Source organism: Emydura macquarii, unplaced genomic scaffold (genome assembly GCF_026122565.2).
Source record: "Emydura macquarii macquarii isolate MOO-44397 ecotype Brisbane River unplaced genomic scaffold, CSIRO-AGI_Emac_v2 contig_3328, whole genome shotgun sequence".
Classification (NCBI taxonomy): Eukaryota; Metazoa; Chordata; order Testudines; family Chelidae; genus Emydura; species Emydura macquarii.
In genome coordinates, this window is record NW_027133465.1 from 2,784,199 (window position 1) to 2,806,255 (window position 22,057).

A 22,057-nucleotide genomic window follows, 5' to 3' on the forward strand; every position below is an offset into this window, starting at 1 on the left:
CAGAAGCACAAGCCGTTTTAAACTCTATAATCTAGCCTAGTACGGATGCATTAGACCCTTTAAGGTTTAACCGATTATACTGTGAACAGTTTAGTCCTCTAGCACAGATTCCTGCAAAGATACAACAACACTGCTATTCAACCCATGGCTCTTCAGAGTCTCTAAGTTTGAACAAGGACCTATATGATGTTGATGTAGCAGTTGCATTGCAGGAAAAGAAACCAATTTAAATATCATTTGTATGATTTGCATCAATGTAGCACCCACTAGGTGCTTTCCAAACATGTAAGTGTATTCTAAAGGAGCTCACAGGAAGACATGCAGGTGTCACCATCACACAAACAGATCCAGCCCTATCTAGTCACTAATAGTTGCCAATTTCTTGTAGGCATGAAGTCTTGAACATGCAAAACCTATAAAAACATCTTACAGCCACACATGGCAGCCATCTAGGGCTTCCGTTGTACCAGTTAGTTGCAACTCCTGGGAACAAAATCTTTAGCTCAGCTCCAAATGAACTGGTTTATTCCATAGTAGTTTCTTTCTAGTGATGACAGGAAGCATTCAGCATTGCAGCTGCAATGGGTTCAAAGCTTTTCCCTCTATCCTACAATGCGATGCCTTGCTTTGCAAGTTACCCAGAAGCCACTGCACACACAAATAGTTCTGGGCGTTGGGCACATAGGATATTTGCTTCAGTCCTGAATGAATACATAGTATGACGCTGGGACATTGGTTCAGTACTCACTGAAGGGAGAGTAGACAGAACTTTCAACACCACTTCCTGCACCATGTGGATTTTACCTGGTCTCCCATCCAAGCACTGGCTTGATTTAGATTATGACTGAGATACCCAAGGATTTCAGCCATGCAGTGTTAGGCCAGCAAACCTTAGAGGCGTGCAGCAGCTGCTTATTCCAGCCACCCCCATAAACACATTTTACTGTGATCGAGGCATCTTTTCAGTACTAAGAATTATTACACCCTTGCAAAATTCTACTTGCCCATTCACCCAGGCGTAGGAATGACTGTTTTATTGGAGTAAAAAATAATTGGTTTTCTCTTCCCCTATCATAATCACTTCCCATGGTAAAGAGGGAAAATCAACCATATTCTTCCTGCAGCCCATACATTTTAAGGAGAATTTTGCAAAGCTGCATTAATAATGATAATACGCAGCTGCCCCCAGAGCTCCAGCAGCCGTGCAGGTTCTGGAGGATAACGTAGCGAAGCTGGGTGAGAGAGGAGGCTCCTGGGCACAATCCAATGACTCCCTGGTCCCTAGCTGGTGCAAAAAACCAGCCCGCTCCCACCAGCTCACACGGACCGGGCGCCTGCACACTCCGCCATAGACCTGCCCCCACCCAGCCAGGGAGCGTTCGGTAGCTGAGGGAGGATTCGGAAAGGCGGCGCGCGAGCAGCGCAGGCGGACCGCGGACGCATGCGCGATGTAGTCGCAAGTGGGTTTAAAAAAAAAACGAAACAAACCGACCATCTAGGCGGGCTCGCGCGAGGTCATTTTCGGCGCGTGCGCAGTGGGGGGTGTATCCGGACGGAGGGAGCGGTGTCGCGTGGCGCTGTCAGTCGGGACTCCCTGGAGTCGGGCCCGGGAGGAGCGGCAGCGAGCTGCGTGGAATGGCGGCGGCGGCGGGCGGAAGCGGCGGTTGCTGGTTCCCGGCTCTGGCGCTTGGGGTTTCCCTTCTCAAATGTCTCCTCATTCCGACCTAGTAAGGGCCGGGCCGGACCAGCCTCCCCGTAGCCCCGTCTGTCTCTGCGTCCGTGTGTCCGTCCGTGCCCCGCCCCCACCCCCGCCGAGCCGCGTTCACAGCCATCGCCCTCAGGTGTGAGGCGGCCGGTCCGTCCCACGGTTGCCGCCCGTGCCGCCGGCCGTGGCCTGAGCGCCACGCCCGCCCCTGCTGCGGCACCTGCGTGTGTCGGGCGGGAAGAGCCGCTGGCGCGGGGTGGGTCCCGGGCCTGGCATGCCCGCGCTGCCGTGGGGCGCCTGGCGGGGGACGGGCTCATGCAGGAGCGACATGTAGCCGCACTGGACTGTGAGAGCAGTGTCCCGCGGCGGTGGGACGGTAGCTGGCCAATTGCTGGCAGCGAGGCTACCCCCAGGGCGAGCAGCTCCCAAGCGGCTACATCTTGACGGACTAGCCCTAGCTTTTGCTGCTTTGGGCTGCAGATTGCCTCCCACTCGCTTCGTGTGGCTGGAGGGGCTGGGCCTCTGATCACCTGAGAGGCAAAAATCTTTTCCAGGTGCCCCCCAAAGTCCAGGATCCCGCACAGTTTGCATTGCTTTGTGTTTTACCGCTCACCCGTGAAAGTGATAGGGAATTTTGCATGTGAGTTTCAAAATGTCTAGGCTTCTAACCCAGCTACTGCTGACGTTTCTTAAGCTACCAAAAACCCAGATGGAGAGAGACTATTTAAGTAATAGAACTGCACACTTACTTGATGTGGCATCGTAGGAGTATTTATTTTTTCTAGTACAGTACTTCAGTTTTGTAATTTATCACTTCTGAGACAAAGTATGATAAGTGAAAACCCATCTTCTTTATTAGTCCTGATGGAGATTGAATTTGGGTTTGTAAGGACCGGAGAGTTGAGAGCAATGTTGTCTGGCACATCCTGTAGAGAGGATTAAGAATGTTCCCAAGCAGCCCGATTGTTCAGGCCTGTTAAAATCTCATGTCAAATCTGTGCTGGAGGATCAAAGTATGAGATCTGCTTTCCTCATAGAAGAGTAAAATAGACAGCCTGGAGTAAAACCTCTATGGCCATTTTTTTAAAACTCTTAAAATAAGAAATTGGTTTTAAAGATGCATAAATTGTGTGAAGTCTTACTTTTTTTGAAAAGTTTAATATTAAAAAGAGATGCTTCTACTCTTAAATTACATAGTTGTTTCAGATATGTTCAGAGTGGGATTTTCAAAAGTTTATAAATGAATTAGGAGTCCAAGTGCTTTTACCTCAATTTTAAAACTTACATATGAACACTTTCATTTGCTAAAATATAAGCATATTCATTTTCTTAGTATATTAATAAGTATTTGCTGTAGTAGCTCAATATTAATACTGTATGGTACTTAAACTTGTTTTCATTGTACATAAAATCTTTCTCTTATGCTGTATGTAATTTGATTCTGCAATTATAAAGCAGAATGGTTTGATTTTGAACATATTGTTTGTTAATTTTGTAAGGCAAGCAAAGGACTAAAAAAATTGACCTTTTTATAAGAGCACTAGAACTTTAAAACAATTCACCCTTGAGGTAACCAAAAGCATTACATATTTATAATGCAACTTTAATAATTTGGCAGACAGCTGTCAGATCAGAACAACATCTGACATCAAACTTCCAGTATTCTGTCTAATGGCTTTTACCTTTCCGAGTAACAGTCTCAATTTACAGAAAAGATTACTCCTATGTTCAGTTGTCAGGTTCCCTGTATAATAAGAATACTCTCTGCAGTGTGTCTTTGCAATGGGTTTAATTAATTAACTCATCGAAATGTTTAAATCTGATGCCAATACTTAAAATTGTTTGTTTTTAATATTTTCTGTTGTCGAGTAGCTAAAGTAATGTTTATAATAAGTGGCAATGGTAAAACTTTATAAACCAAATTAGCCTGATGCAGAGGAGATCTTTCTTTAGCAATGTTGTGTGTTGTATTTTCTCCATTGTTCTGTGTCTATATTTCTAATAGGCATTACATGGAAGATAACAAGAATATAAAGGAATAGCCAGCATGCATTTGTCAAGAACAAATCATGCCAAACCAACCTAACTTCCTTCTTTGAGACGGTTACTGGCCTAGCACCTGGCATTGGTCACTGTTGGAAGACTGGATACTGGGTTAGATGGACCATTGGTCTGACCCAATATGGCCATTCTTATGTTAATGGATAGCAGGGAAACAGTAGATCTGCTATATCTTGATTTTTAGTAAGGCTTTTGACACAGTGCCACATGACCTTCTCATAAGCAAACTAGGGAAATGTGGTCTAGGTGAAATTACTATCAGGTGGGAGCGCAAAGGGGTGAAAGACGGTATTCCAAGAGTATCAGTGGTTCACTGTGAAACTCTGAGGTGTATCTAGTGGGGTCCAATACCAATTAATATTTTCATTAATGACTTGGATAGTGGAATGGAGAGTGTGCTTATAAAATTTGCAGGTGACAACAAACTGGGAGGGATTGCAAGCACTTTTGGGGACAAGATTAAAATTGGAAACAACCCTGACAAATCGGAAAATTGGTCTGAATTCAACAAGATAAAATTTAATAAAGTGCAAAATACTTCACATAGGAAAAATCAAATGCACAGCTAAAAAATGGAGAATAGTTGCATAGGTGTACTGCTGAAAAAGATCTGGGAGTTTTAATGGATCACAGACTGATGAGTCAACAATGTGATGAAGTTGCCAAAAAAGGCTAATATCATTCTGGGGTGTATTAACACAAGTGTAGCGTGCAAGATACGGGAAGTCATTGTTCCGCTGTACTTGGTGCTGGTGAATATATGTATCCGATTCTGGGCACCACACTTTAGGAAAGATTGGACAAATTGGAGAGAGTCCAGAGGAGAAGCAAAAAAATTATGATAAAGAGATTAGAAAACCTGACATATGAGAAGGTTACTGGGCATATTTAGTCTTGAGAAAAAGAAGATGAAGGGGACCTGACAAGTCTTCAAATATGTTAAGAGCTGTTATAAAGAGGATGATGTCAGCTGAAGGTAGGACAACAAGTAATGGACTTTATCTGCAGCAAGAGAAATTTAGGTTAGATATTAGGGAAAACTCTCCAACTATAAGGGTAGTTAAGCTGTGGAATAGGCTTCCAAGGGAGGTTGTGGAATCCTCATCCAAAGTTTTTAAAAATAGGTTGGACAAACACCTGACAGGGATGGTCTAGGTTTATTTGGTCCTGCCATAGTGCAGGAGGCTGGACTTGATGACTTTTCAAGGTCCCTTCCAGCCTACATTTCTGTGACTCTCTGACTTCAAAATTGCATTACTTAAAAATAGGAAATTCAGCTCCTGAAACCAAACAAAACTGAGACCTGTAACTGGATTCTGATATTCCTCTTGTTAGCAATTTGTAGAAACCAAGGTGACTCATGCTGTCTTATAGTTATTACTCGGGCTGCTTTTTTAGAATTGTTTAGTTACCGCTATGGCTTTGATGCAGCTAAATTAATTGAACTTGCAACACAAATAGCTTTTTTTTTGATTCCTGTCTACCTGTAAATGGTTGAATACTCTGAAAAAGATTTTTTTTTACCCATTAAATCTGTACATATCTGATTATTAATGTCAATATTCTTTACAGTCATTCCACAGATTTTGAAGTTCATAGAAACTGGCTTGCCATCACTCACAATTTACCAGTGTCTCGGTGGTACTATGAAGTAAGTTCTTGTTTTGTTCATTTGTTTTTTTTATTGTGTGTGAATTTGGTGCTTATTAGAAATATCTGGAGAATAAAGTCATCTCTTCACAGAAAATATGTATCATGGATACTGATGGTTGATAGTTGGTGACTGTTTTGCAGTAATGCCCAGGGATTTCAGTCATGGATCAGGACCCCATTGTGTTAGTGTGATGCTCTTCTCAGAGCACCCAGAACTGTAAACCACTCTGCCTCAGTAAGGGAGAGCTTTACTGGAGCTTAAACCCACCTGGCCAGTCTGTTAGCTTAGCTGAGGACACACACTTCACGTTGATATATACACTGAGCTGGTTTGTAGTAAAACTACGAATAAGTTTATTACTAAAGTACATAGATTTAAGTGATACAAAGCAAGAGTGAAACAGGAATGGTTACATATAAAACAAAAGTTTAAAACATGCTCTCTAGAGTCTAAAATTTAGCAGATTACAATGTTGGTCTCAGGCAATTTCTTATCTACAGTCGGTTCTCAGCATCTTCAGCCCACATGGCTGCAGGATCCACCTTTCACAGATTCCAGGAGCACTGGCCTCTTTTGTCCCTTAAGTGATGGATGCCAGAATGGTGTTTTGCTTCCCCATATATTTCCCCAAATTCATTGTTTTGTTCCCAGATTCAAGATGGCCCCCTGCTTTTCTTCTCTTCCTGCTGACTTCCCCATTCACCTGATGACTTGTATGTAAATGGAGCTTCCATTGTTTTGTTTCCACAGTGCTTAATTTACTTTAAAGACAGGGAGACAGTTACCTTCCCTTCTGTTGTGGGGAGAACTTGTTTCTCTCTTTGGTCAAAGACTTTAAAGCATATCAGTAAATATCCATAATTCATTATATTGTGTTAATACGTACATTTCACAATGATATTAATCACAAGTGTATCACTGGCTTTCATAAAAATATCTTACTTGATACACTATTAGAGTACAGTAATGTATACATCAGTTGATTCAGTTGCTTATTCTTTGGGGTTCGGACCCTGTTTTCCCCTTGTGGTGTCTGGACTCTGATTGTCGTAATTAGGCATTGTCTGGGCACAATAAAAGATAGTGACTATCCCAAAGGGCTCACAATCTGTCATGACAAGACCAGAGGCAGTTGAACTAAACAAATGGGTTGTGGGGAAGACATAACAAAAAGGACCAAGTTATCATATTAGGCAAAGGTCTTCGCTTACCACCTACCTGGATGTTCAGCTTAGTAATGCTTTGTAGACATCACAGCAGAGGATGAGTCTTAAAGAAGGATTTGGAGGAGGAAAAGGTAGTGGTTTTGTACATATTCCCAAGGAGTTTTCCCACTCAAGTGCCAGCTTTACACTTTTGTGCCTCAGTTTAACCTGGGTGGGTCACCTTCTGGTTAGTCTCCATGTCAAGTCATTCCTTAATGAGCATGAAGGCATCAGATCTTAGAAAACTCCAACTAGCACAGAATGCTGCAGCTCATCAAAGTGATACAGGCTGCCATGAGCATATCAGACCTGTTTTCTAATACACTGCTGAAGAGCATTCTGATACTACACTGAGGGCAGTGTAAGAACCTATAATAGAACAAAATAGCTGTCTCTCCTGAGACTGCCATACAAGGGTGTCAATTGTGCTGATTATTTTTCTAATGTGGACAGATGTTCACTCTGAACTGTTTCATTCAGGTTCTTTCATACTGTATCTGTCACTGTGGTATCTGAGTTGAACTGAAGCCACCAAATATATTTCATAGAGACCACAGAACAGCATCAGACTGTAATAGTTCAGTCCCTTACAACCTAAATAAGATGTGAACCAGAAATCTGTAAGAGAAAACTTCTCTGACCCATTACTAGGCTTGGAAGGATTAGATTTTTATCAGTAAACATCAATTTCACAATGAAACCGACAAATATTACCATTGATGCTAATCAAAATTTACAGATGAGCAAAATAAGAAAAAATGCTGCTTGAGAATTTATTAGCGTTTGATTTAAGGATATTTACTTTCTATGTTTTGATGTGATATTGACAATGAGTTTTAACAGTTTAAAGCTTTAACTTTTTGAATCTCAATGTCTACTGTCACTATATTGTATGACCATCTTCCCCCCCAATAATTTCTCACAACTGTAAAAATTTAAATTGATAAAAAATGAAAAAAGGTTAAAAAATAAACATTGATATTATCAGTCAGTTATAAAATAAATAAGAAGCAAATTTTGCCAAGCCTACCCATTGCCAACTCCAAAAGACTTCCAGTCCTTCCATGAACGCTACCATCTCATAGCAAAACTGTTGAAGTCATTTTCAGCATTGTACAATTGCTCAGTTCCATTATGAGGTAGCACTGAAATCAAAAGTATTTGTCTTTGTTCAATACCGGCTACTAGAATGAACATACCAATTAATCCCATATGACACACTTTGTCTACATATAAATCTCTGTAAGCACTTGTCTTGATCTTCAGTTCCAAACTGGTAAATCTTATTTTGTTTTTAGGCAACTTCTGAGTGGACCTTGGATTATCCTCCATTCTTTGCTTGGTTTGAATATGCACTTTCACACATTGCCAAATACTTTGACCAGGAAATGCTGGTTATCCAAAATTTGAACTACTCCAGTCATGCAACAGTCTTCTTCCAAAGACTTTCTGTCATCTTTACAGATATTCTCTTCATGTATGCAGTCCATGAGTAAGTCTCGGTGTTCTGTTCTTTGGGGACAGTTGGGCTGTTTATTTAAAGTATTGAGTTCTCAAAAATGGGCATGTGGTAATCACAAAGGAATATACATAAGACTAGTAAATGTGTGGAAAAAACACAGTTGGCTGAACTTATTTAAGGAACAAGTGGTGGTGTGTAGCTAAGATAGAAGACCTTTTTTCCTCCTTTATCCTGGGGAGTCTAATATTATGGGCACAATTAAGCTTATTTTAGACATTAGCTACCTGCTCTTATATGTAATGTACTTGGCAGTTTAAGAATTCTAAAGGAATTCGGTGCTCAGACTGGATGACCGAAGTCTTTTTTCATCCTTTTATGAGTCCAAGCATGAAAGAGTCTCATTCATGTAATTTTGACATCTTGTCACATATTAAACCATACTTTTCTGTTGGTCTTGTCTTCCAAATTTAACATTTTATTGGCACTCAGTTCAGCAGCCTTAATAAAAGTACATAGTATATTTAAATGCACCAGGGATTTGGAGGAGATAAAAGAATATGTGTATAATCTCTCATGTTGGGTGGGGAGAGAGAGCATATATTTTGAAGAAAAGCCTGTTGCCCACCATAGTGATTTAGAAGTAGCAAAGTCTTACAAAAACACTCTAATCACTAAAAGTTGGGCAGAAGGGCATCTGCTTTTGTATTAATTTCTCAGACCCTATATAGACTCCTCCTTTACTATTCTGAGTCTCTCGGAATCAAGTAGTCCAGATGTTTATTTACTGAATGTAACAGAACTGCCCTTTTAAAATGGCACTACTGAATCAAATTATTTTTATTTTTTTAAAGATCTAGCCTGACTTTCTGCATTACATAGGCCACAATTTCAGATTAGGACAAGAGGTAACAAAGATCTTTATTTTAAAAAAACAATGGAAATATATCTGCTGGTCATAGGGTTTGTATTTTTTAAAATCTAGTAGAAATAACTTTTAAATAAATAAAAACTTGCCTGTTGCATTCCAAACACTGTAGTGTGCTAGTGCATGAGAACTTGGTAATTAAATTTATTGACTGTAAAGTAAACAAAATTGTATGCTGTTATATTTTCCTTCTCCAAGGTGAGAGAATGAAAAAACAAATTAGATTTTAAAAATTCCTTGATTTAATAACAAAATATTGCAATGTAGGCAAAGAAAAAATTATCATTCTTAACCTTAAAGCCCTTACAGTTGTCTAAATTCTGTTTAATGATATTTTCTTCTTGGGAAATTAGTCAGACCTTCAGAGTTGTGTGTTTAAAAAAATAAACTCTTCCTATTTTAGGAAAAACGTATTTCCAATTCTACAATATAAGTTTTTGTAAATTAATATTTTCTTAATTTGAACAAATTATCAAAAAAAATTGCTATCACTTTAGTAACTGGCATATGGCAGAACTTCCCTGAAAGGACCAGCTTCTGTGTTAATATAAATAGGTGCTAAAAGAAATAATTCTGTGTTAATAATAATTCTATAATAATTCTATTCTATAATTGTTTGATTTTCTTCATATAGATGCTGCAGATGTGTAAATGGGAAACAAGCTGGAAAAGACATTCTGGAGAAACCGATGTTTGTTCTTGCTGTTCTGCTTTTATGGAACTTTGGCTTGTTAATTGTGGATCGTATCCTTTCAGTTAATTGTCAAAATCCAGCAAAACTGACACTATAAACAAATAAAATGCATACAAATATATACAAAAACTGCTGACAGCATCTACGCTATCTTAGTAAGAAGTAATATTACTGTTGATTGTTACATATGTGTTACTGTTTGGGTTTCAGGGGCTCTCAGCTGAGTAAAGTTTCATTGTAACAATAAATTCAAAGTTATGATCACAGAACTTTTACAAGTAAGTATAGCTCCAAAGAGCTGGGTTACAACTAGAGCTGGTCAGAATTTGCTGATTTGGCAAACTTGAAGTGTTTCACAGAGACCGTTAAACTTCTCTAGGATCCAGGGGTCCACAACTCTGGGGCAGTGAGCCTAGCAGACTCCCCTTGACTTTGATTTGTTAGTGTGCACACTAGAAGTTGAATTAACTTTCCTTGTCTTTAATTTCCAACATTTTATTTAAAAGAAAGGAGGAAGTAGAAAATGATAATGCTCACTAACAGATCTAGCAGGCACCAGTCAGTCTTGGCAAAATGTGCACTGACCTAGTTAGGAGCACTTGTTAGTGGCAGTTAATATCCATTAAAAATGAGCACTTAAAGCAGCTTTGTGAAAATCCAGTGCATCTCAAGAAGTATGAAACTCTGTCATGATATTTTCAACTGCAGTTTTTAACATCCATGACTTTAGATTGAAGTGATTTTTTTCACCATGAATATATACTCATCAATGAAGTCCATTTCCATGCCAGGTTTCAGACGTGCCATTACCATTTCTTCAGTTATATGTGTAGTGAAGGAATATAGAAGGAGCATGGCAGTAATTATTTTTACAGTGGAAAATAACCATTTGTGACAGTTTTTTCCACAGCCACCTCGATAGGCAACTCAAACATCTGAAGATGTCTGCTTCAAACATTTATGTCACTTTTGGCCAGAGATTAGCATTTAAAACTTCAGTGAAAAAGGGAGATTTTTCACACTGGGAAAATGGTGGAGGAAGAGGATCGCAGATTATAATGGAAACCATATAGCATAATGACCTTGTTTATAGTATTTTCTGTTGAGTTCCATAATACACATATACACACTTAGCTATATTACCAAGCGTTTCTCATTAAAAATCAATGGGTTAAGCTCTGCAGCTTTTATATTTGCTAATTAGAATGAGTAACATAAAGGTAATTTCATACCCAACTTGGAGTAGTAATTTAGGAATGTTTCCTTGGTTATAGTTCCATTTGATTTGTTTGCTGATTGTGAACTTCTGAGTCTGTCCAAGCAAACTGACAGTAAAAAACTTCTTCCTTGACACAAGTTTAGATATTCACTTTCAGTACAATGGCTTTTTATTTGGATTGATGCTTCTTTCTGTTGCTCGATTATTTCAGGTAACCATAAAATCAAGTTGCAATGTTTTTGTTGTCCTGTGACATGATCTTTTGCTTTAATTATGGGCATGCTCCTATTGTAATAACTGGGAGTAGTTCTGACCTGTTGCCCACTAGAATTGGATCTCTTAGTATTTATTCTATTTTTTAGTTCACTTGGCCATAATATATTAGATGTGCTGTGGGGACAGCATACCTGCCCCCCTGTGAGGGAGTGAGTTCCATGTATTGCTGTTTAAATATACAACTCATTTTATTTCTTCCTAGTTGTTACATGATGGAACTCAGCTGTTTTGGAGGGAGATACCAGTCCTTTGGCAGGAAAGGTTACCCTGAGGAAGGGGGTTTATCTCTGAGGGAGGGAAGATATGAGGGATTCCCTACATTCCAAACACCCCTTAGAGTCAGGAAATTATCTTGTGACTGTTTAGGCAAATGGGGAAAATATCCATCCCCTCATACATGAAATGTTTTGATGAAGACTATCTTTGAAACTGCTTGTGTTAAGGTAGGGTGTGTTTAAATACAGCTCTTCTGCGGTTTCCACCTGTACAACCTTTTTGTCTTTTTAGAAAAGGCATTTGGAGGGGGCTCTTCTTTTTGCTGTTCTCCTGCATTTCAAACACATCTACATCTATGTAGCCCCAGCATATGGTGTATATTTGTTACGGTCCTATTGTTTCACTGCAAATAAGGCAGGTAAGTTACTGATCCTTCCTTAATGTGTTTTATATTAAGGATGTGGAGGAAGAGGGCCCAGGAAGTGTAGAAAGATGGGATATTTGCATTCAGTGTTATCCTGTCATTACTGTCCTTGAAATTCTCTTTTTTAATTTTAACATACTACCTTTGCATGAAAGCATTATGGTTAAGGGGTGGCAATAAGTCCATAGATACTCAGTGGATGCAAATGAAATAGAAGCTTTGACTTAAAGTATTTTATTGGATACCATTTCTGAAGTTGTTCTTGTAGAAGTTCCTTTTCTCACAAGTCATTTCCCTGCTTCTAGAGACTCAAGTCAAACCAAGACTAGGAACCATTTCAGTGTTTCTATTCTGGAGATATGTAGGATGGCTAGATCAGTGGTTTACAACCTGTGGTCTGTGGACCTCAAGGGCTATGTCTAAGATTTCCAAAGGGGTCCATGCCTCCATTTGACATTTTTAGGGGTCTGCAAATGAAAAAAGGTTGAGAACTATTGGGCTAGATTGATCCAGCTGGTCCCTTCAAATCTATTTCAATTAATTACTGTTCACTTTATAGTGCCAAAAGGTATGCTAGATCTTTTTCAGAAGAAAAGGGAAGACACGGGTCCCTGCCCCAATATGAAGACCATCTATAGTTTAAATGCTATACAACAAAATGAAGGTTACAAATAGTAGAGAGGGAATGGAGTTAGAGACAAGATTGGAAGCAATATGATTTTACATCCTGGTGGCTCATTGAATGTATTTTTTTATGTATATGAAAATAAGGGGAAAAAAGATCCAAGGGTACAAATATAAACTCATTTATTGTGAGCATCACAAAGAGGTGAGTTTTCCGCATCTAAATAAGGCTGTACTGTCTACGCAGATTGTAATAGGATTGGTGCTTCATGCATAGTGAACAGCAATTACAAGGAAATAAGCCTTGCAAAGAATGTTCTTCACTTTAATCTCCAGAATTCCTCAAGTTAATGGTGTTTATAATTGAAAGCAATTGCATCCACTGGCTAAGAGTGTTAAGGCATCCACAGGCTAATTGTATTTTGCAGCTGCATATAAATTCAGAAGAAAGAAGAAGCGATGAAAAGTGAATAAGCCAATCAGAAGTAATTAAATCCGTCAATACACAACATGTCTTCTGTAGTTGGAGCTGTTTTACTAGCAAAATGAAGATTAGTTCTATCTTCCCAAACTGCTTCAGACTTGGCTTTTTGTTTTCATCAAATAGCCTATTTGGAAACAGTTTGGTAAAAAGTACAGTCTAAATTTTAAAAAGGAGATATTCTGACACCTGCCTCAAACTAATGGTCATGCTGACAAAATTGTCTCATTGTTTCATTTTATTCCCTTGTCTGTATTCATCTGTTGTCTCTTATCTTGTATTTATTTTGTAAGTTCTTTGGGGCAGGGGCTGTCTTTTTGGTTTGTTTGCACGGCGCCTAGCACAGTGGGGTCCTGGTCCAAGACTGAGACTCCTAGGTGCTATGATAATACAAATAATAAATAACAAACCAGCAAATTAAAGTCAAGCTCTCTAGCAGTTGAGAAATGGGTATAATTTTGAGACTTGTAAACCTAGCTATTATAGTAAGTACTAGTTACTCACTGTAAATATTCACTTAAAGGTGACGTGTTAGCTTATTTACTACTCAGTTCAATGTGTTTGCTTCCCATTCCTCTTCTACCACTCCAAATATCTCTTATTAATAGAAATGTTAATTTTCTGTAGATGGATCCCTCAAGTGGAGCAGCTTCAGCTTTCTTCGCATAACTTTGCTGGGTTTGATTGTCTGTGTTGTTTCTGCGCTTTCATTGGGACCCTTCGCACTTTTGGTAATGACTTCTTATTCCCTAGCCCTCTAACCTTCCTCTTAGAAACAAAGTTGAACAATTAAAACAAAAAATTGTGAAGAGTCTCAACAAGGGTCCTCTTCCATTCTTTTTGTTCCCTACAGGGCCATCTGCCTCAATTAATTTCACGGCTTTTCCCTTTCAAAAGAGGCCTCTGCCATGCTTACTGGGCCCCTAATTTTTGGGCTTTGTACAATGCTGTGGACAAAACATTAGCCGTTGTTGGTACAGTAAACTATTTTTATATTTTCAGTACTTACTTACTTATGCTCCCTGTGGGACTCAAATTCCTTTTCTGAAATTCATGTAAGAAATGAAATTTTGTTGCTTGTTTTTAAGATTCATTCAATCATTTGCTTTTCAGCACTATTCATTGCATAGCAGTAGATTCCCAATTGCTGTGGAAGAATAGCCTGAGTATTCTAACTTGTGAAATCTCTGCTATATTCTTGTGTTCACATAGCTGTTGCCATTTATATATTTTATATATTATATAAATATATATCACACACTTTTCATAAAAAATTACGTGTGTATCTATAGCTGAAAATGTACCTATGCTCTTTGACAAACATTATGTTCACTTGTAGGTCTAAAATATAAATTCCTTGATCCTGAAAAGATTCCTAAAGCCTCAATGACAGGTGGATTGGTTCAAGAATTCCAGCACACTGTCCTTCCTTCTGTGACTCCACTAGCAACGCTAATTTGTACCTTCATCTCTATATTGGTAAATTCAAACAAACAATAGTCTTAAATATGTTTTTAATTTCCTTGTCCCTTTTTCCCTGGCTTGAGTAACATAAATGTACCTGATACTTGCATATATTTTTGCTCTGGATCTAGTTATATTTGTCTTGGAAAAGAACGATTAGGGTGGATGTTGAGGCAGTAGCAATTTTGCATATCAAAGCATTCTCTGTATATTCCTAGAAACCATAGTCTCTGTCAACTATAGAGTATTGCAGAGACAGATATAGCAGGGACTCTGGTCAAAACCACTTAGCTTACTGTGCTGGAAGTAATTCTGTAGATAGTGATTTCATTAAAATTCAAGGTACATCTCAAGACTGGACTGAGATGCATTGGCAGAGCATTTTTGGGAAACTTGCTGAGCTCCTGATAGCATAATCTGGAGCCAGGAATAATGCAGTTGATCCCTCACTTTTAAATGTCCTGCCTTTTTTTAAGGAGTGAGGTGCTGAAGGCTCAGGTAATTGGATGTAGAATCCTTTCCTCCTAGACCATCAATACAGATATTGGTGGCCAAAGGATACTAAACAGCCAGTAGATGTTAACTCATGTGAAGTGAGTTGGTGGTTCCAGTAAATTCCCAGGGGCAGTTCCCCACATTGAGAGAACCACCATTGGGTTGGCAATGTGAGTGTAGCTTTCACTTCTGCTGCCCATGTTGTTCTTGTTATATAGATGGAAGACTTTAGTCTCCAGTACTGTCCATTTGACACCTTCCATCAGCACTAAATTTACACATCAGAAATACATCCCTTCCTGGGATGCTGCAAAGCAATGCTGTAGTAGAAGCAGGAGCTGGTGCTCATTTGTGTATTTCAATAATAACATCATAAAGCTTCATATGGGCAATGGCTTATATACAGAATTGTGAAATTTTACACTGAAGTCTTATTTTTGCCTATTGTTTCTAGCCCTCTGTTTTCTGTCTTTGGTTTAAACCCCAAGGGCCCAGAGGCTTTCTTCAATCCCTGATACTCTGTGCATTGAGCTCATTCATGTTTGGCTGGCATGTGCATGAAAAAGCAATACTCCTTGCTATTCTTCCTTTGAGGTAAGTGACCTGTTAAGTGGTAGTTCCTCAGTCTCATCTGGTTGCTGGCTATGATTGAGGAGCTTTTCAAAGGAGGATTGCCACTTGGTTTTCAGTATGATAATTCAGAGAATGTATATCTTATGTAAAACCTCTCAAACTGAAGCATTCTAATGCATTTTACATATATGAATCATTTCACTCATCATTTAAATACAACCCCTCTGAGGTGAAACATATTAACTGTTCAGTAGTGCAAAATAACACAAGTCTGCTCTTAAAAGTAGCATTTCTCTTCAGGTGCTCTTAGCAATTTATCTCCTTTTAAAAGATTTATTTATGGAAAACCCTTTATCCAAAGACTTCATCATGTTTTGTGATATACTGACTTTACAAATGAACACAAAGAAACTGGGTGGCTTTGAACAAATTGCTTAACAAGTCAAGAGTGGAGCAGGAGTCATGACTCCCAGACACAACTACTACATGCTTTCCTATCTTCCTTTCCATTTCAGCATTTCGGGCATGTGTGTTGTACATAGTGTGACAGTAAATTAACTTGTTTAACTTCAAATACTTAGTAAACTTTGTGTAAAGTTACACAAAAAATTAACCATGTTGCCATACGCATGCTAGCTGGCAAACAGCCTAAATTCAGTGGCATTTTTCGTTACATTTAAAATGGAGTTTTTAATCGGATTAAATCTGAAAATCAATAATACAGTGACAACATAACATTGACTATGTGCTATGGGTTTTTATATTCATACATACCTACATCATAGAAACTATTATGGGGAAGTCTTGGTAGCTGGGTAAAGGGATATTTGGGACTTCTGGTATTCAAGAAGGCATGGTCAGCGATTTAGGATTGCTGAATAAGCATGACCAGGAACAAAATTAACATTTGGTCTGTCATTTTCAGATTTTAGAATTAATGCATTAAGATGATTGGGATAGCTCATGCTTCTGAGCTATTATTTCAGGCTGCCTGCAAATTCAAACATGCATCAATATATTGGATTACACTTGCTTCAAGGTTTGCTTCACAAAAAGGAGGCTCAAAAATTCATTTTTAATACAAGTTTAGATTCTGCAGCACAACTCTATGGCCTGGAGTGAATTCTGTAGCTATAGAATACATGGACCGTATCCATAAGCATTAGCAGTTGATCAAGCAGATCTTCTCTATGAATAGCTAATATTTGAGATTCACTTTGTAGTATGCTACATTTCTGAAGGCCAGTCTTTTGGCCTCTGAGCCTCACTGTTACTTGGCAGATGAAACAGCAGCTTGCTGTTTACCATTATTTTGTTTATTAGGATAGCGCCTTGAGGCCAGTTGAGAGCAGGGCCCCATTGTGCTAGATACTGTACAGAGAGAGACAATCCCAGCCCCAAAGAGCATACAACTAAATAGACAAAATAAAGGGCAAGGAAGAAGGATAGAACATACAAATAGAGTGAACAATATGATGGCTGCAAACTTCAGGTTAGTTTCACAATTTTTTGGTCCTGTTTAAATCCATTTAGTGAGGTTCAGTCAGGCAGGGATTAGCTAACTGGAAAGACAAAGGAGACCATGAGGGAAGGGGCAGGAGGGGGTTGGTGTAAACAACAACTCGGGGAGAGGATGCGCATAGTGAAAAGTCTGACATCAGTGCCTGAAGATCCCTCCTTGAACTACTTTCTGTGGCTACTTTGCAGCTTCAGTCTCTGGTTGGTTGCTTCCTGCAGTTTCTTTCCCCAGGCCCACATGGTTTGAGGCAGAGACCCAGTATGGGTTATGGGGGGAGGAGGGTGTTTGCATCTCCCCTACACAGTTTTGGGTCCAGGGGTTGCTGAGTGTAAGGAGTGGCCCCTGCTGGGCCCCTTTTTATCCTCTCCACCAGTAGCAATAGTACATGCCTAAACTGCTTGTGCAGCTGCTATGCTGGCTTCAGTCTGTCAACTGTGACTTATGTACTTTAGTAAAATTCAACCTGGTTTCTAAGAGGCAAAAAGTAAATCAAAGTTCTTGTATTTTAGCTTGTTGTCTGTGGAGAGCCCAAAATACGCTGGCATTTATCTGATTCTGACAACTACAGGGCATTTGTCACTCTTTCCATTGCTGTTTACTCCACCAGGTAAAGTCTCATACTTCTTCTCTCCTTCCCCATTTCCCCATGCTTTCATTTAATTGTATTTCCATTTTTTCAGTGATAGGTTGGCTGCCAGAAACCATGCATGCACACAGTGTTGGGCATGATATTGGGGGTCCAAAAGCCATTTTCAGAAAGGTGCCTTCAGAAAGGTGCCCTCTGAAGGAGGAGAAAACTTTCATTTAATTTTATTTCTATGCCGCTCTGTAAAAGTGAGAAATTTCCTTTGCACGCTTACTTCCATCTGTTCTTACATTGTCTTTTTACATAACTGATTAACTAGGGGGGAAAAAGTAATTTGGACACTGTTGGCTTTATAGATTCCCCCCCGACTTGTTTTTCCTTAGTCAAATAAGACAGGATCGAAGTATTAATCCACTTACATTATATTGTGCTAATACATACTGCACTAATCACTGAAACTAATTATTCATTCTGAATAAATATGTAAATGTTAAAAAAAGGAAGGATTGCATCACTGATCATCATGCTTCCTATGCAGGGCTGTTCCTTAATGAATAGTGCATCCACTAATTTTAAATGTTCCAAGAAATTGGACTTCTGTCTCTCCACTTCGGAGAGAATGATTCTTCTTACTTTTAATAATGCAAATTTTAGAACTATGTAGTTTAAATTATTGTATCCTTAACTTAAGGTTGCTGTAACTTATAAAATTATAACCAAAAACACTGCATTTTTGTTGCATTTTAAAAATGTTCCTTATTTCAGAAATCCCACTTAAAATACTGCTCATGCTGCTGTTTACAGTCTATAGCTTCTCTTCACTGAGAGCTCTCTTCAGGTAATAATTAAGCAAGTATTTTGTGTTTAGATTATTGAAACACACTTCTTGTATTACTGGGGGGAGGGCTGTATTGTAGTGGTGGGGCTGGGTGATTTAGGAGGTTGGTATTGAAATACCACTAGTTCAAATTCAGGTCAGTAATGGCCAAAACGTGAGATGTCAATCCAATTCCCAGTAGGCAGGTGTCCACATCAAAAACATATTTGATACTCCTGTTGTGAGAGCAGCCAAGGTTTGAATGGGCACAGAAACAGAACTATCCACTTGGCTCTGGAGACGGTCCATATCAAGGTCAACGCATTGTCAGGGTACAAAATTGCAATGCTCCTTCTAAGATGTACTTGTTATAGATAGAGAATTTCAGTTTCCAGAGCTGTCAATATGGCAGCTTTCACCATCACTGAATTGACGTAAATTTTCATATAGTTGTCTATTTCTGTTAAAAGATGCATAAGACCCCACTATAGAGTATGTCCATGGCCACCAACATAACTCTTATCAATTCTAAAATGCTTATCTCCATACTGAAGGGGATATACATGGGCTGTAGAAAACAGAAGAATCTGTGAAAAAGACAGTCAATTCACCATCCTGCTCTTTGGTTTAATCATTGGTTTCTACCTTTTGAATGCTCTGCCAGGTTTTCTTCTGCTTTTGTTATTTTTAGCAAATGCTTTGAAGAGCAGAGATTTTATTCAGTCTCTGGCCCAACGGGAAGGCAGTGATTATGGGGGAAGTAGTGTGCTGGGCAGCAAGACACGCGCTTCAGCTGAGGCAACTGTTATAATCTCAATGGCAGTGCTTAGTTCTAATGATATCCCCTTAGCAGATGGAATGAAGCAGTGTTTGTAGGGGGTGAGGAGATACAAAACTAGGCTTGTTGCCACAGTTGATCTTTTTCAACAGCACAGCAGAACCTTCACTCTTTCTGCGTTGCAGTTGACTGAAGGTTTGAGTGCCCCCCAAGGTCGTACTGACTGAATATCCACTTCTGCAAAGCTCTTTAACTCTTCAGGGCTGAAGCTCTATGTCTATACATCTTAGGGCCTCTGCTAGAGCTTAATTTCTGCCCTGCAGAGTTTAAGAGCTTTGTGGGTCTGATGCTCCTGATCATCTGAAACCTTGATTTGTTCAAGGACTGTGTCCCTTGAGACCTTCATAAATAAAGATTTACCAGTAGTAAGAAACGTATTTAAAAAGAACATTTACAGTGGAAATATCTGTCTTTGTGTCGGCATTATGAACCATCTTAAAGCTTTCTTTCAGTTTGGGTGATCCTACAATATCTAGAAATGTACAGTCAGAAATAATGACCTGATATCTCTGCTATATGAATGCGGAAGACCTGGTGCGCAGTGAATGTGCATCCCAGGCTGTGAAAGGTCTCATAGCTCATTTATGCTGGCAGGATGGGCATGGGGCAAGCTGAAGCGAAATAATTACTGATGAGATTTCTGGTCTAGATGCAAAGCTGCTGAAACCTGGAATCTTGTGTTTCAGTTTTATAATCCATGGTTATAAAAAAAATAAGCTTTATGTTGTGCTAATTACACTCTTTCAGTTAGTATTTTACTAAGTATCTATACTTGAAGTTCTAATGCCTGGCTCATTGTGCTGTTTGAAAACATGTTGTGACTTGTGCACAGCAAATGGCAAGACAAAGACTTGGCAAAGGCAGCATGCCTAATGTTCACTGAAAAAGAGCGAGAACTCTGAACAGAAATCATGTTTAATATCTTTCTCCCCTCTTCCCCAACAGAAAAGCAGGTCCTCTGCTTAACTGGCTGGAAACGATCTACCTCATTCATCTAGTGCCTCTGGAAATCTTTTGTGAAATTGTGTTTCCTTTGACTGCCTGGAAACTGAAGTTCCCTTTTATCCCTTTATTGCTTACTTCTGTATACTGTGCTGTAGGCATCACATATGCTTGGCTCAAACTGTATGTCTCTGTCTTGACTGAATCGGTAACTGTCAGACAGAAGGCAGAATAAAGCAGCATCATTGGGACCAACTCCAAATAAATTCTTCAGGAGGATTAACCAGCACTAGGGGGCTCGTGCACATTTTGAAATGGCAGTGGTACCATATACCATTCATCTCACTGTGTGTTGTTTTGCAGCATTCCTGTATTGCTAACTCTGATCAAAATAGCTCTTTAAAATGTTGCACATGATGAGATGTCACTTGCCTTAAAATTATCCATTTAAAATGTTTAGATTGCTACCCTGAAGAAAATGTGTATGATTTCCTTGTTAATGAGGGATTTTGCTAGAAACCATTATGGCTACTTATAATAAGGGATCATTCCTGTATAGAAGAGAACATAATTATAATTATGTACTGTGGATGATGTAAATAAAATATTTTTTATATTTCTGCATTAAACATCTCTCTGGATATCTTTCCAGCTGGAGGGGCATCTGTATAAGTGAAAAGTAAATCTAATATACAGTTTGGAATTTGTATGCTGATCGGTTGTTTTGCCAACCTTTTTTTGTGAAAACCCAATGCTGAAATCTTATATGAAGATCAAATATTTCCAATGACACCACTATCTGACTTATGTCTATTTCTACTGCACTGGTTTTCTCCATTCTATTCCTCTACCTCCCAAGTAATTTCCTGCATTGGGGCTATCCTTAAACATTTTGGAGAATGATCAGTACCAAACAGTAGCCAATTCTTCTGACACAGAGTTGTCATACTCCCAATAAAAACACAAGGAATATGCTGTTGGGAATATTGGGTTTCTTTATTGCTGTTGCATGATTTCACATGACTTGTTATAAAATAGCTAACATTTTACATTTCCTTTTCTATGGGATATGAGGTATCCATACAATGTGGACCTCTCCAGTACCCTGCCCTAATGAAAGTATTTATGAGGGCTAGTGGTTTTGTAGTAGTAGAACCTGGGTTCATTTCAGTGGTTCCCGGCCTTTTTGGCTCGAAATATAATTTGGCACAGATATCATTTTTACAATGCTGAAGGGCCACAGTTTTCGCCAGCAGCTTCCCCTCCCTCCCCCCAACCAGATAGAAGTTCAGCAAGGAGGCTGCCTCCTCGCTGATCTCCAACTGACAACCTCCCTCCCCCCGCAGCAGGGAAACTGCAGGCATCCTGTAGCCCCATGCGCACCACCTGGGTCCCTAGGAAGTGGCTCTCTTCTGCAGCCAGGGGGACAGATGGTCAGTGCTCCCCTCCCCCTAGCTCCAGCAGGGACCCCAGCGCCTATGGACCCAGGCAGAGCACTTTGCTCTCTGCTGGAGCCGGGGAAGGGCAGCTCTGATCTTCCCTCCCTCTGATTCCAGCAGTTCCCCAGTGCCTATGGACCCAGGCAGCGAGCTTTGCTGTGCTCCCTGCTACAGCCAGGGGCAGGCGAGTGCAGATCTCCCGTCCCCTGGGCTACAGTCATTCTCCAGCACTCAGAGACTTCATTTCCGCGGAACCAGGAGCGAGCCGGAGCCTGTCTGCCACTAAAGCGACTGGGGGGAGGGGAGAACCACACAAAGGGAGCAATTGCCCAGGGCCCTGTAATTTAAAAGGGCCGGGCCTCTTCCCCCCCACCCCTGCACTCCACTCCAGTCCACCCCCACCCCCGCTCCGGCCCGACCCCGCCGTCCACGGGCATC

At 39.8% G+C, this 22,057-nt stretch overlaps 1 protein-coding gene across 1 annotated transcript; it reads left to right on the forward strand.

Annotated features, from left to right (window-relative positions):
• Window positions 1-1,193: 1,193 nt before the first annotated feature.
• ALG8 (ALG8 alpha-1,3-glucosyltransferase) lies at window positions 1,194-21,285 on the forward strand. The gene is made up of 13 exons (XM_067533305.1): window positions 1,194-1,727; window positions 5,339-5,417; window positions 7,924-8,117; window positions 9,647-9,756; window positions 11,069-11,136; window positions 11,709-11,835; window positions 13,574-13,677; window positions 13,800-13,920; window positions 14,286-14,425; window positions 15,360-15,499; window positions 17,507-17,604; window positions 18,349-18,421; window positions 20,184-21,285. Exons 1-13 carry the CDS (start codon window positions 1,636-1,638, stop codon window positions 20,413-20,415), a joined length of 1,578 nt encoding a protein of 525 aa, XP_067389406.1. The 5' UTR covers window positions 1,194-1,635; the 3' UTR covers window positions 20,416-21,285.
• The last annotated feature ends 772 nt before the right edge of the window (window positions 21,286-22,057 follow it).

Coding starts and splice junctions, on each gene's coding strand:
- ALG8 (XM_067533305.1), top strand. CDS start 1,636: ATGGCGGCGGCGGCGGGCGGAAGCGGCGGTTGCTGGTTCCCGGCTCTG. Junction 8,118..9,646: donor TTCATGTATGCAGTCCATGA/GTAAGTCTCGGT, acceptor TTCTTCATATAG/ATGCTGCAGATGTGTAAATG. Junction 9,757..11,068: donor TGGCTTGTTAATTGTGGATC/GTATCCTTTCAG, acceptor ACACAAGTTTAG/ATATTCACTTTCAGTACAAT.